General features: G+C 35.4%; 1 protein-coding gene across 2 annotated transcripts; it reads right to left on the minus strand.

Annotated features, from left to right (window-relative positions):
- Positions 1 to 125: 125 nt before the first annotated feature.
- Positions 126 to 4,176, minus strand: znhit1 (zinc finger, HIT-type containing 1). 2 transcript variants are annotated; one of them, XM_056747027.1, is made up of 5 exons: positions 4,048 to 4,176; positions 3,680 to 3,850; positions 3,470 to 3,549; positions 3,142 to 3,311; positions 126 to 1,016 (listed from the first exon to the last, which is right to left on the minus strand). In XM_056747027.1, exons 1-5 carry the CDS (start codon positions 4,067 to 4,069, stop codon positions 995 to 997), a joined length of 465 nt encoding a protein of 154 aa, XP_056603005.1. In that variant the 5' UTR covers positions 4,070 to 4,176; the 3' UTR covers positions 126 to 994. The 2 variants fall into 2 exon arrangements, with proteins under 2 accessions (XP_056603005.1, XP_056603004.1); XM_056747026.1 differs by having other exon boundaries at positions 3,668 to 3,850.
- Positions 4,177 to 15,979: the final 11,803 nt, after the last annotated feature.

The raw sequence follows: 15,979 nt of genomic DNA on the forward strand, positions 1-15,979 counted from the left end.
CTTCATGAAGAAAAATCATAACCACTGAAACATTTATCTTGTTCCCCTAATGTTATTAGCTTTTTGTGCAATGCTGCATATTTATCAGTGCCAAAAAAAGCGTTACCCTTCTCTCACTCTTTCGACATGCATATGTTTGTGAAACCTGGCCACTTGTAACAGCTTCCAGTATTATTGCCTCTCTATGTATTGATTCATTGTTTCCTCTCATTCAAGTGGATATGGATAAAATAATCAGTTAAATGCCTAAATGTACAGCTTTCCTGTAGCTCAGTGCTTAGAGCAGGGATTGCCAACTTAGAAACAAACTTTTAGTTTAATGCAATGTATGTCGCTTTGAAAAAAGCGTCGGCCAAATGAATCAAATGTTAAAGTAAGGAAACTCTTTAAAAAGGTGGAGCGTTGTAATAGTACTTCTAATAAATTTCTAGAGTAAATTTCTAGACTTGTTTGTTGCAGACATTTTATTACAACTTAATATAAACATATGTACAGAAATTTACATAACAATCTTACTCAGCAAAACTGTATGTGGAAAAATTCATTTTACAAGCTGCAGTTTCCCTTGCTTATAAGCAACATAAGCGATTTTGTCCTGCAAGTACACATTTTGAGGCTGGTAACCACAAGGTACAAGTTTCTCTATTCTGCCCCTTGGGTTTATTTCAAGACAACTACATTGTATATCTCCATATATTCAATAAATTGTAAATGCTTATTTGCTGTAATATTTTCTCTCGTCAGAAATACTTCAACAGCTGTTCTTGTTTTGGCTTATGTTTTAATCATCTTTTACATAAAATAGAGGCTGTTTGTGTAGTGCAGAGGTGAAACGGCCTGGTGTACCAGAGCTTAAACTTGATAACAGCAGTCAAATGTGCAGATGTGAAACTATAGGGACTTGACATTAAAGATTGAGCTTAACTTCTGATTGCAGTATTAGCCAAACCTCAAGCTAGTTTTGCTTGACAGCATGTCAGCGCAGATGAACAAATCATACCGTCCATTTCAGACACCTGAAATGAGAAAGAGCATGGTTTTACACATTTTGATCGTGCACAGGCCCTTCTGTGTGCTTTGTGCCACCGGGTGGACAAAGTAGTCTTCATACTAGAGTGAACTCACATGTGCACCAATAATACGATTGTTTCCAATAAAACGTTTACATGACATGAGCAACACTTCTCACTGAAGACTAAGGTATTGCCAAAATCGCAATATTACGATTACACATTGTGAGAATGTGAGGACGATTCTAAGCGCCCTTGTTTCACTAGGGGCTCAGCAGAACCCGCGTGTGTATGTGCGTGTCCCCTTAAAAAGATGTAAGCGGATCATTCAGATAAGCGGCACAGGCGCTGCAGCGCTTCACAGTTCTGTACGTGTATCGACATGGCGCAGCGGTAGGCAAAGTCAGGACATCAAAAGAGAAACAAGAAAGAGAAGAGAGGTCGAAATGAGAAAGACAACTAGTCATCCAGTATTTAAAAAAAATCAAGGTAATTTACGTTCCCCGTTTTGTGTTATGGTCCTATAAGCAGTTTTAATTAACATAAACTATCAATTCTAACAGTTACATACCCCAGTGTTTTGAAACACAATATGCCAAGGAAGTATTTTTATGCATTCAAGAATCGAACTGATTGTGATGACCTTTAGAAAAGATGCAACAAAGGCTAAACTAGTCCATTTATGTATATTAAAGCTTCTCACGTTGCAACAGCTTTAAGAAATCAATCGAAATTGATGTTGTAATTTGCTATAGTTATCCTCTTCGTTTCATTTAAGTCATTGTAGAATCCTGTTGATAAAACAGCACATAAAAATAATTTAAGATTATAGCCGTTTTCTCGAGTTCACTGTTTTAATGATCTGTCATTCTTTTTGCTTGTGTGAAATCTGTTATGAATACGATGATGATTATAATAATACAGGCTATACATGCTTTGGTCAAGCATTTCTTGATCTAATCTTATTTAAGGGAGAAAGTAAACTTCAAGAAAGATGTATTGTTGCTGTTTGGCACTTTTAAATGTTACAATATTATTGGCGTGTGTAACAGTTCAAGTATACTGTATGTGTGCAAGAGTATTTGTAACTTGGTAATGTAATTAATATTTTGGTTGAGTTTTTTTGTTTATAGACTAAGATTTACAGACTCGTTTTTAATTAATTAATTAATTGGAGGCCGGAGTACAAATTACCCAGAGGGCCCAGAAACCCTAGCGGCACCCCTAAAACCAACATATAAGAGGGACAGCCATAAAAACAGATCACAGACATAAAACAAAACACAGAAAGATAGTGTGTTGGTTTTATTTACTCCATGTTAACAGTCTGAAGTTTTACAATCAACAAAAGTTCCTTTCAGCAGTGTTTACTCCTTACCTTCATACAGAAACATTGCAAACGCGATGACAGCATACAACACCATTGTGGAGGCATTTTGCATCGTATTTCTATAAACATCACGGTGCCGAATAACCAGAAAATACGTCCTCATAACGGCGTTTTGAAGTGTAAAACGAAAGCCAGTAACACACACTAACTGTATCTGAGATCATCCTGTATTATAGCAGATAATAAAACTTCCATGTAAACAGGAGAAAAGCGGTGTTCTCATTTCATGTAAACACGTTACTGTGATCAAGTCCTTACTCTGAATATTGGAAATAATCGCATTATTGATGCGCATGTAAACAGTCACACAGACATTTGTTTCGAGGGTGCAAAACAAATCAAGCAAGAATATAATAAATAGAATCTCTCCAAATTAAACTGGACCTCTCACCGAAATTCTTATAGTCAAAGGATATTTACACCACAGACGCATTCAACTATTGGTTGCATAAAGGAAAATCACGTTTGTATTTTCACCTTTGAAATGCAAAATCTTTATTTAAATCAGTTGTTCATTTAATATTCCTGCATTGATGTGGGTCACTGCACTGTTCGGCTAGTAGCATTACTCCCACTTTCTCCTCAGTAGAAAAAAACATTCCTTTCAACCATTCCTTTCATTTCTATGAGTGTGGTGTTATTCATTTCTTGCTGTGTCTGTGCCTTGAATGATCTATACTTGTCTCACGTATAAGTGAGGATTTTGCCTTCCACCCAGAGGTGTGAAAGGAAAGGTCTTACCTGGTCTCGTGGTGAGTTCCTAAACATCGTACACAGCAGTAGCGAGCTCCACACGAAACACAAGTGTAGTTTGAAGGAAAGCCACACACGGCACAGAAATGCCTCTGGGGAAACTTAGATGGCTCAGCACAGGCTGTGAGATAGTTTGGCCCCTCGCTTACACTCAAGTCCTGATGGAAAGAAGAAAGAAAGACGGTGAACGTGTCATTATATAGCTAAAGAAAGCAGATTTGAATGCATGGGATCTTATTCATCGTAAATCCAGAGTCGTATCTTGCATACTTCTCAGAACCTAAGTCTTGTGTGAGTGACAGATAGGCTCTCTTACCTCCTCCTCCAGAAGAGTCTGGAAGTTTTTGCGAAACCTCTGTTTAAAATGATCACCCCTTGTCTTTTTCCTCCTCTTGCCTTTAAATAAAAACCCATCAAAGGAGAACAATAAAACAACTGCCAGCCTCACTCATTCATTCTGTAATGGACATTGGAATGTGTGCGAATGGTTGAGGCTTGGATTTGTAACACCGACTTGGCTCGTTACCGGATTCGTTGCTTTCGTCGAACTGCGGCAGTCGTTTGACCAGCTGAGGGAGGCTCGCGTGAGGGTCGTCTTGGAAGTTGTCTTTCTCCAGAGCCTCGAGCTGGCGAGTCAGACGGCGTTGGCGCGTGGCGGTGTCCAGCACCCGCCGCTGGGTTGGATCCTGTGAGCGAACTGAAAGGGAGAAAACGTCATTTAACTGAAATAACTGCGTGATGCACATCTAAGGGTGTTAATATGTGTCGCAAATACTAAAAGTAGCGTTGAACTGGCGGCGTTGCCTCATAGGACTTGCGTTCATTTTAGTTTCTTCATACACAATTATCAATCCGTTTATTTAGAAGTAACTTACACAAGGATATCATACATACCCGATATTTTCTTCTCCGCCATGCTTGGAAGTTTAAAATGAACTAACACGGTTGCTTGCAGACTGTTGTTCGTGTGTAGATTATCGGCGGTGCGCAATCTACGTTTGCACTATACTGACACCTATCGGATGGCTGTGGAAGTGACTCATATTTGTAAAGTGACTCAAAAATGAAAATTCCGTCATCATCTTCTGACCTTCGAGTTGTTTAAAATCTGTATACATGTCTATAGCCATTCTGCCCCCCATTAACTATACCATAGTAGGAAAAAATACTATGGTATAGTCAAAAGTGCCCCAGAACTGTCCTACATTCTTCAAAATGTCTTCTTTTTCCTACTTTGGGAGTCAATGGGGGGCACAATCTGTGTGGTTATAAGAATTCTTTCAATATCTTTCTATGTGTTTATCAGAACAAAGACATTTATACAGATTTGGAAAAACTTGGCGAGTAAATGATGACAGAATTTTCATTTTTGGGGCAAGTATCCCTTTAAAGCTATGATTCAATCCAGAATGAAAATTCTGTGATTAATAACTCGTTCCACAACCAAAAGTCCTCCGTTCATCTTTAGAACACAGATGAAGATACTTTTGATGGGGTCTGAGAGATTTCTGCAAAGCCTCTTGCACCAAGTAATGTGCATGACTATTCGTAATGATGTTTATAATAATGATATAAATGTAACAATTCTACATTTTATATAGACATGTCTTTTGTGATTAATGGTGATACTAATAAATGTGATACTTAATGCTACAAATTAATTTGAATGCATGTACAAATAAGTTAAAAAAATTGCTTGTTTACACATTTATTTCAATTAAACTATGACAACAGACTAAGCAATTTTATTATTTAAACAAAGCTATTTTAGAATTAAGTGCCATTTTAAAAATACATTTTAAAGGAACGTTGTGTGATTTTAGTGGCATCTAGCGGTGACGTTGCAAATTGCAACCAACAACTCACTACACCCCCCTTTCATGTGTCAAATGAGAAAATACATATTTGCATGATACAGAAAATGACTTTATGACATCATGAGCAAGAAGAGACTGTTCTCAACCCTAACCTTAGCACAGTTATTGTTCATTGAAACAATAATATAAAAATAACCACAAATGCCACTGTTCTGCATCTCCAACATAAAAACGTTACACACAAACAAGTCAAAATTCATCTTCCTGAGTGTACATTAGATTAGGGAATCCCACTTATAATATTAATTGCTACATAAGCAAATATTTCTGAAACCAAATATTGATTTTTCAGTTGGTTGTGTTGGCATAAGAAAAGCCAACACATATTGCCAACTTATATTACATTTTTAGACTGTTTTATTATTCTTAACTATAAGAGAAAGTGCATATATGTTCACTGCCTTGTACGTCACAAAAATACATTAAATTTCTGTTGCTTCACAGTATTCATGAGAAGGATAAGAAATTGTAACGTATTGTGCTAGCAGAAGTGTATCTCAAAATGTTTAACATCATGATAATAATATCGTGTTGTAAGGCCTATGGTGAGTCCCATCTCTAATGGGACAGTATACCACTTTGTAATAATTCGGCACATAGACTGAATAGCAACATAATATATAATTAAATCATACCAGAAAGCATAATTATTATGAAACTGAAGGGAGCTTGAATTTACACAATGATTTTTGTCTCTGACTCGGAACTGTTTCCAATAGCTTTGATTTCAAATTTGTACCAATCAGCACATCGCTTGTAACGGGTGGACAGTAGTTCTTCATGGCATACTCCACATTCTGTTAGTGATTTAAAGAACTACAAAACCCATGATTCTCACTTTGCCTACAGTCAGCGCATTAACGCCATGGATTTCATCTAAACAATGCACCACAAATTATAGCGATGTCGCTTTAAAATGTTTATGAAAGTCAAAAATGAACACCCTCCAATAAGCAAATGGCGTCAGGATCTCTACATTAAACCGAACAGCTCGAGTTGACAAAAATACATTGGACAGGAAGTCAGAAATGTGAAAGTGAAAGTGTGGAAGAGCACTTAAAACAGTTAGAAGATTTTACTTCAACAGATGCACAGGGAGCAGGTAAGATATGAAGTCTATAAGCTAAAAACAAATGCTACCGAGTGTGTTTCTTTGCAAATGTTTATTTAATGTTTCTCAGAATCTATACATAATCCAGAGTGCTTGCAGTCTCATGATAGAATCGCAATTGGCACCCCTACGACTAAAGCCTGTTGTAGGTCATATAGACTACATAGTAGTCGGTGTAAAAGATTATGATGAGAGATGAGACTTAATATTTTAATTTCTTTTAAATATTTATTTTTATTTTAATAGTTACTTTATTTGATTTGCCCTATGTTGGTGATTCACTGCTAGAACTGTTCCTCCAACTGTGTTTAGGGTTATTGCACTTTGCAAAAGCCTGAGCAGGAATATTGGAAGACAATATTTCTTAGTCACTATACAATTCATTGTTTTATTATATTTCAAAATACTTAAATTTTCAAATATTAGAATAATAATCATTGATTTTATTATTTATTGTATGTCATACTTTATATCTCAGTCAGGGAGTTTGGTTGCAGCAGTAGTAGCCAATTGTTTTTTTTTACTCGTTTTATTTTAAGATTTACTTGTGGTACTATTGTAAGTCCAAAACACCATTTTTTTTACATTGGTAATATGTGTTCTGTTCTCACTTCAGAAACAAGACTGTTGTTTTCCCGGAACTAGCATATTTCTACAATAACTGGACATTTTCTTCATCGTTTCATAATGGTAAGAATCTCTGACTATAGTAACACTTTATTAGCATATGCATGGGCGTAAATCTCATTTAACAGTAGGGGGCGACAATACACATCAAATTTCTCAAGATAAATTTTTGGAGGGGACACAAATAATACAGTCAAAATTGTACTAACTACGACACAAAGTGACAATATGCATTAGGTTCATAGGTTTAACACGCAGACTTGCAGTCATATAATAACTGAACTGAACTGTCACATACTGTACAAAACAAAAGGGAACAAAAAAGCTTATTTCCATTTATATATTTTTTGTCTCTGTTGTGAAGACACACACTACCCATGACACTACATGTTAAGTCCCTTTTACACAATAAGTCCCTTTTAAACACTTGTTATCCTGATTTATACTGCAACATCGTCTGACAAATAAATAAAATATCCTTCTTACTGGAGTTCAACAACCACTGATGAACTGAGCCGCATACCTGACTTGAAAGTACATCACATGAGTTGAACAGGGAGAGCCGGGAGTGGGCCAAACCACTGCGACAGGCATGGTTTCTGAACTTATACTCAACTCAACAGTTTCTGAACTTATAACTTATTTCTGTGTTTGTATTCTCTTCTCATTACACAATTAGTTTAGGTAAACATAAATATATTTGACAATAGAGAATGCGAGTTTAATTGATTTGGGGGGGACAACCCTCGGATGGAGGGGGACGTGTGGACAAATTTTCAGCCTTAGAAATATATGAAAGTAAAAACACAATAATGCAGCAGTATTATTACTGAAAACTATAATTAAAGCACTGAAAAGGATCCTTTCTGTGTATTATATATATATATATATATATATATATATATATATATATGTATTATATGGAATACAGCTTTCAGAGGATATAGTTTCTTAATTCATATGCAGCATGTAGTCTCCGTGAACAGTACTGGAAATAATATCAGTGTGATAGCATTTGCATTCAGCCTGCAATAACCCATCACCCATCCTGATCATTCCTGCATTATTCGTATGCCAGGTTCTGATGAGTTAACTGGGGCTTATACCAAAGTACATCTCTTATATCATATTCAATTCATGTTCTCTCAAAGTATTTCTGGTGGAAATGTCACTACTAAAACCTTAACTTCAATCATTACTTAAATTTGATCTATATTGTTGCATGTGAAATTGCTGTACTGAGAAACATTTTTTTTTTGTTATTTGATAATATCTTCCTGACATACGGTGTGGCTTCCAAGGGACAGATTACATCTTTCATACTTGAAAAAGGTAAGTATACAGAAAAGGGTGTTTATCACATTATTTTTATCCATTTCTCTGTTATTTTGCAAGTAAAGCAAATTATTATGAAAAATGGGTTAACACTGCCATTCTATTAGTAAAGTGAACTGCAGAAAGTGATTCAGTCTCTATCCTAGTGACTAATACAATAATTATATATTATTGTTCACTTTACATTTTACTTTTATCCTTTCAGTTATCATCCAAGTCCAATCATTTCTTTTCCAAACAATCACAACTATTCCAAGAACATTTTAATGCTAAGATTGAAAACTAACACATTTTGTTTTCATCTTGAAGAACACAAATACTTCATGATTCAGTCGGGAAACTCACGTGATGCACCCCAACAAATTTTAAAACATCTCTATAAACGTATACCTGGATTGAAGGAGGTGTTTAGTGTGGAGGAGTGTGATGTCATCCTGGATTTTTGCCCCATTGTGTCACGGGCAGGAACTGACATGGAAGCTGCGCTGAATGGACTTAATAGGTGTTCAGGTAACTTCAAGATCACAAAATACATTTGCAGTTACCAGTTTTTTTTTATTACGTTTAACACGTTTTTGACCACCTTTTATTGTCCTTAAACAGCATACAAACCAGCTGTATTCATGGTTCTCCATCACACTTATGAGCGAGAGAAAATTGTACCAGACAGCAGCAGATTTATAAACAGGAAAAATACCCGTACAGTGAACTTTCTCTTCAATGAAGATATTGGGTTACTGGAATGTGCCATGAATGATGATGCACTGACCAAAGTTATTGAGCATGTCGAAGCTCAGGTAATGTCTGACCTCTTTCATTTTATGGAAATCTGTGTGACTACTATTTATGTAAGGGGGTGGCTTAAAATTAACCCATCATTAAAAAAAAGTATATAATAATTTTTTTGGGCCCTATTTTAATGATCTAAGCTCGTTGGCTGAAGCGGATGGCGCAGGTGCACTTAAGCATAAAGTATAGTCCGCCCGCATGGCGTAATTTTCTTCATCAGGAGGGTCCGTAGACGTCTGCACACCCTGTCCATGCGCAACGGAACACATAACGGCGTATGTGCAAGAAAAATGTTGAGACGACCGAGTCCACTGTGTGACGCACTGCGTATTTGTCGAATTCGGACGACCTCACTTATCCGTGATGGAGTACGCTTGTGTGCATGTGTGTGTGCATGTGTGTTTGCATGAGACAAAGACGGAAGCGGAAAGTCTACAAGCGCATATAACCTACCGTGCGTTCACACCGCCAGTGAGAAAGCACAAAAGTGGGCTTGTCTAGGGACACGACAAAGTTGACTTTTGCTCAACATTATGCAAATATTGAGCAACTCCCGGATAATCGAATAGGAAAAGAGGTGGGACTTGGTTGGAGTTGAGGCACCTGGTTGCTGAAACCATGTGTCACTTAAGTGGCCACGCACTTAATTTGCTGAATTTTAAGGCTTAATATAAGTTAAACGGGTGAGTTATAAAAAAATTCACCCTCCTTACAGTTCTCATGAGAGGAAAAATTTGCTATATAGACCAAAAAAAAAAAAATGTTCGAGGCTTTAAACATGTTTTTTTCTGCTGTAAAGTTGCCCATTTTCAACATGAGGATCAATGAGATTCTGCTGAGTTTCTAGCAGCAATTGTATGAATTCCAGTTTAAGTCACTTCCATTTTGGCTTCACGAGAGAAGAAGTTGCCGCTTGACCAGATTACACCTCGTTTTCAGACCAGCACGCAAGTGCATTTGCTATTTTATCAATCTGTACGCGAAAATGATAAGTACCTTCATCTGAAACGGAAAAGAAAACTTGCAATGCATTGCGGCAGGTGTATGATAGAGCCCTTAATGTTATGCTACTTCAACACGCTTAAAAGCTTATATTTTTTAAACATTAGCAGTCACAAATTGTTTTTTTTATATTTGCTTTATCTCAATTATTATTGTATGTATTATTATTGTCTAAAAACTTAAAACACTTGAATAATAATATTTTTTCCCTCAGGTCATTCCTCAGAATCAAGTTCTGCGGAAAAAAAATTGTGGGTTTCTGCTGGGAATGGCTGCGGTATGCCTTTACGGAATTTACTACTATTCCACTACTAGAATAGGTAAGAACATATAACACGAGTTTAAAGAAATTGTTCACCCCAAAATGAAATTTTGTCATCATTTGTCGTAAACCTGTATACATTTCTTTGTTGTGCTAAACGAAAAAGGAAGATATTTTAGTGAAATATTAATATTATATATTATTAATATTATATTTTAGAATCTTTTGGACTGTAAATCTTATTGTATTGTCATTGTGTTGAATGTCTGTACCAGAAGCTTCCAACACCAAAGAAAATTCCTTGTGTGTTTAAGCACACTTGGCAATAAAGCTCTTTTGATTCTTATTCTGAAAGTTATTATGTAAGCTGTTTTGGGTCACCATTGACTCCCATAGCAGGACAAAAGACTACTATGAGTCAATGGTGACCCAAAACGGCTTAGTTTCATTAAAACATCTTCATTTGTGTTCAGCACCACATAGAAATGAATACAGTTTTGTAACAACTTTAGGGGGAGCAAAGTATGATTTTTATGTGAAATATTCCTTTAGGTGCTTAATCATTACATGTTGTCCGACAAAATCTATACTTTCAATGAGTCAGCTATACATTTAAATTCTTCATTCTTCTTGGTTGACTACTAAAAGTTTTTACAGTTGCATATACACACTTAAATACATATATATGCATTAAAAATAATTTTTTTAAGAGTTTTGTGGAGGTCTATGTAACAAAAAGCCTCACATATTTTTTTCTGCATTATTTTCCACAGGTCCCACGGATTACCACAGACTTCCTTGAATTCAGAAAACTATGAAGTCAGATGTGACAAAAATTAAAAGCTATCAATTTATGGATCAAATTAGCATATAAAAATAAGCATGTTTAAATTTTCATGTATCATCATAAGAAATGTGTTTTGTGGTTAAGCATGTAATAATATAGATGAAGCATTAAGATTGTTGTTTTGGTATAGCCATTTAGACATACAGTACATAAATAACCAATGTTTTGGCAGGGGATCATGTTGTGGAAGCCTTGTTTTAGGTTATCTACCCTTGTAACTTCACTCATGCAGGTGATTTTCTGTATGATTAAGTGAATATTGATTGTGAAATTATTGGTCACAATTATTGCATGGTTTCAGAAATTGATGAATCCAAATATCAATCAAAACAAATAAATAATTGTGTATCCTTGAATATGAATGTTTTATTTTATTTTGTATAGACTTGTATATCTCAACATGAGATACAATGTCATGAATATAGTTTAGAAGTCCAAATTGTTCTGTTTGTCTTATAGACTGTCAGTGATGCAAATTGTACATTATGTGCTCTTTACTGTATAAATTGCAACATATTCAATTATCATTCATGATACACACCAAATACAAAAATATGATAGCAGTGTTTTGCTTGTGCTGCACACATCACATTCAATTTGTATAGTAGTAAATAAGCAATGTAAATGCAATAGAAATGTATATCAAACCAATTAACAAACATGTCTAACCAGAATTTTTGTTTGAGTAAAGATATACCATTAATTTCACAACTATACTTAAAACGAATACTGTAAAGTGAAAGCAAGAAAACACATGACCAAAGCAAGGGCAAAAAGTCAAGGTGAGTGAGTGGATTACTCAGAGAATGCGTGCAATATATTTTTTTAGGAAATAAAAAGAAATCTATTGAGCGTTAGAGCATGTGTAGGCACGCAGATTGTATTAGAAGTCTGTTTCTGAGACGTGCTTTGCCCTGAATAAATAAAGCCATTGTCCATAACATTGGAATAAGTCAGATATGCCACTATATTTATTGACCTTTGGCATTGCAAATAACTCAAATAAAATCAAAACTTCAAACTTAACTTCGATTTTTATATTTAATGAACATAAATTCCATTCAAACATACTGTTAACAGGCACGAGCACATTACGCTGCACTCGACACGGCACGCTCAAAAAGTTTGTTTGACCTTCCATTGCGCAACCCGTAACTCATCAGCATTTGGCTTAAATATACTCAAAATACTCATTTGCCCTCTATTGTTACAAACAAAAATGACCATTCAATAAAATGGCCAACTACATTCATTCCGAAAGTGAAACAATGAAAGCATTTATCAAAATGAAAGTGAAAGTTTTCTTGAACCTACGACACAAGACTCACAGCTGCTTAACTCACAGCCGCAGATAACACGGTAGGCTTTTCATGTTTTTTTCCTAATCTCACTGAAAGTTTTATGAGGATTTTATATTAATTAAGCTCAAATGTGTCAATGTCGTTTTGAGCGAATAACTGTTCTCATAGACTCATTGGAATGCTTGGGTGTTGTTGTAGCACAATCCGCGGATGTCATCCCCAAAAAATGAATTTGTCAAGCGCATTGTTTAATATTGCACATTTTAGCGCATTACTGTTAATTAGAAAACGCAGCATTCGCCCTTTTAATGCACGCTTAGACAAAGTAAATTATGGTTTACCGTCTTAACCGTTAATTCACTGCAAAAGCAAACAACACACGCCTCAATGATCCACTGAATGAGTCGTCATGTGCAGGTTTTAAACAACAAGAGGGTGAATAAATGATGAAGGTTCATTTTTGCGTTAACTAATCCATTCATTTTTATTCGAGGAAAATGTGCATCATTTCTTTTTCTGAAGTGTTAGAGTAGGGTAGCTAAGATGGCGCCTTCAAAATGGGGCATACGGCATCCAGGGGCATCTTACACCAAATGATCAGGTTAGGCCTACCAGAAAGATCTAAAGAGATACTTTCCTATCAAATCTAAATGTCCCCATGTTCTTCTCACATTCAAGGCGACTGAATACGATTTTCTTCTTGAAGAATAATGCAGTTGTAGTAAAAATACCACGTATCATTTTATTTCAGAGTGGTAGAAAGGGGGTGAAAGGGTGTTGACTTGTTGAAGCTCCAAAAAGAGCACCAGTGCTACCCATAGATATGGTGCTACCAAGGAAAAATGTAAATTTCGATCACTGTTCTCTAAATATTTGCTTAAATATGATGTGTTCAATTTACTTTTGCATGCTATTCATTTGTTAACGAAGTCTAAACTTTGCAGTTATTATAAAGGAAGGGGATTATTTACATAGTTACAAGTTTTTGCGAAATTTGGACAATTAAAAGATTCTGTATACTACAACTGTCATGCATCCTGATTCCTTCACTTCATCATGAGTGTAACCTCTTTATAAACAGCATCATTTTGTGGGACTTACTAGCCTATATGTGACCCTGGTCACAGTCTTGAGTAGCCTGGAACAGTTTTTAGTAAAAGACAAAAACACATTGTGTGGGTCAAAATTATAGATTTTTCTTTTATGCCCAAAATCATTAGGATATTAAGTAAAGATCATGGTCCATAAAGATATTTAGGAAATTTCCTACCTTAAATATATAAAAACTTTATTTTTGTGAGTGGATGGCCTGCCACAGTGCCCCTGGTTAATAACTTCAAAAGCGATTTTCTCACTATTCAGATTTTTGGCACTCTCAGATCCCTGAGTTTTAAACGGTTGTATCTCAGCCATATTCTAGCCTATTCTAACAACTCATACATCAATATACATCTTATTTTTTCATCTTTCAGATTATGCAAAAATCTCAATTTCGAAAACTTGACACATAAATCTGGTTTTGTTGTCGAGGGTCACATATAATACTAGTGTGGAATTTTTCTACAGTATTTACTCATCATGACAGTATAAAAGAGCAAGTCAATCAACTGCAGTATTTCCTCTATCAATAAATTGAAAATGTGGTAAAAAATACCGTCATGTACTGGAAACTAGCGGAAAATACCGCTATATTAATTTATGGTCATACTGCCCAGAATTGCTCCGTGGTCTTAAAAAAGGTGTTCTGAAGCAAATCGATGCATTTGTTTATAGATATATCCATATTGACATTATTGATTGCATTAATCTTCAAGAAGAAACCATATTCAGTTAGGAAGCCTTGGGGTCGAGTATATCATGGGAAAATTGTATTTTTCTAGTAAAGTATCTCTTTAAAGAGTCAATGATTTTGGAGCGTTAGCTTTAGCATATCTCCACTTCAGGTCAAAAAGCATTTCAAAAATATATATTTTTGTAAAAACATTTTGTGTGTCACTGTGTTGGTAAGAGTTGGCCCCTATGTAAAAGTGAAATGGGTGTGTTTGCTTAGTAACCTTTGAACTAAACTAATTTGTGTGTAAAATTTGCAGTGAAATGTACACTCTTAAAAATAAAGGTGACAATTTAAAAAAAGCAATGTCATAGAAGAATCATTTTTGGTTCCGCAAAGAAACAATTCAGTCAACCATCTCATTCTTAACCTTTTATGAAGAACCCTTTTCACCACAATGAACCTTTTGATGTTTCTTATTGAACCACTTCGACAAAACTGTTATTTTATGGCATCATGAAGCACTTTTATTTTTAAGAGTGTTCATTCACAATGTATCTGTAATGTGGAGTTTAATACAGCTGTTTGGAATGAAATCGATTTGCATGGGGTAAAAGAAGCCAAACACTTTATTTTTGTCATTAGATATTGTCTTTGAATACTGAAGCCAACGGCAACTTCTGGGCTATGCAGACTTTAATATTCAATCTGCCTTTTACCTTATAGGATCCTCCTCATGCTTTCTTGTTTTCTCTCTCCTCTATCCTTCAGCGAGAAATCAATCTAGCTCGGCTATCTTGACTCAATTCTCCAACTGCACTGTGAAAAAGTAAGGCACAAGAAGTGAAGAAGGTTCCTGAGAAGTTATGGTCCAGGTACACTATATCCTTCCCTTGCATCCTTCCATTCTATATTAAGTTCCTGCGAAAGATTACTCTCCCTTTTTTGATTGCATAAAAAATCCTTGAATCTATATAAGAAAGCCCTGAAAAAGTTTTGTGTTACATCATCATTAGGATTTATTCATCATTTCTGTTTTCCAAATATTTTATCTTTATCTCTTTTGAATCCAGATAATGAATTCCGTTGAAGAGGATTTCAAGCAAAAATTAAGGCGAATACGAGGCCTGAAGCAGAAAAACACTCATAAATGTGATGCTGTACTTGATTTCGTCTCCATTGTCTCTCGTGCTGGAACAGACATTAGTGCTGCACTAGATCGACTTAACACCAGTGAAGGTCACTTACATTGTTAAAAGCTTTTAAAGAATATCTTATCAACATGATTGCATGATGAAGTCTGAACTTTTCGGTTTTCATATAGTTCACAAACCAGTCGTCTTGGTGGTGCTACATCCCACGTTTGACTATGAGAAAGTTGTACCAGACAGCAATAATGCTGTAAACAGGGATAACACATTTGCAGTGGACTGTCTGTTCAATGAAGATGTTGGATTACTTAAATGTCCGATGAATGACGAGGCATACAAAAAAATTGCAACACACCTCAAATCAAATGTAAGCCTACTGATCTCTAGAGATCAATGAACACAGTCTAATTTGCAATGCATTGTGGTGAGTGCAGATATATTGACACATTTTCTTCCCTCACATTTACAGAACCTAACCTCATATGCATATTATAAAGGTAAGTTTCTCAAGCTTTTGTTTCTCAAGTTTTTTTTTTACTTTGTTATGCATCATTTTACTCTTACAATAATATACTAATAAATTACATATTTATACTTACAGATCTGCCCAGTCCATTTCCATCCTTGGATAATAATGATACAAGAGGTAGAAAACTTCAAACAGTGCTTAAGAGCTTGCTGAGAAACACAAAAATGTTTAAAAGACAAAAAAATGACATTTATAACAGCTGTCTTTTATATCTTTCTGCAGAC

Source organism: Triplophysa dalaica, chromosome 4, assembly GCF_015846415.1.
Source record: "Triplophysa dalaica isolate WHDGS20190420 chromosome 4, ASM1584641v1, whole genome shotgun sequence".
Classification (NCBI taxonomy): Eukaryota; Metazoa; Chordata; class Actinopteri; order Cypriniformes; family Nemacheilidae; genus Triplophysa; species Triplophysa dalaica.

Excerpts from the sequence above, each read along its gene's own strand:
- znhit1 (XM_056747026.1), bottom strand. The coding sequence starts at position 4,069 with ATGGCGGAGAAGAAAATATCGG. Across the intron at positions 3,550-3,667 it reads CGAATCCGGTAACGAGCCAA|GCAAGAGGAGGAAAAAGACA; the intron begins GTCGGTGTTACA and ends TTTTATTTAAAG. Across the intron at positions 1,017-3,141 it reads GGAACTCACCACGAGACCAG|GTGTCTGAAATGGACGGTAT; the intron begins GTAAGACCTTTC and ends TTCTCATTTCAG.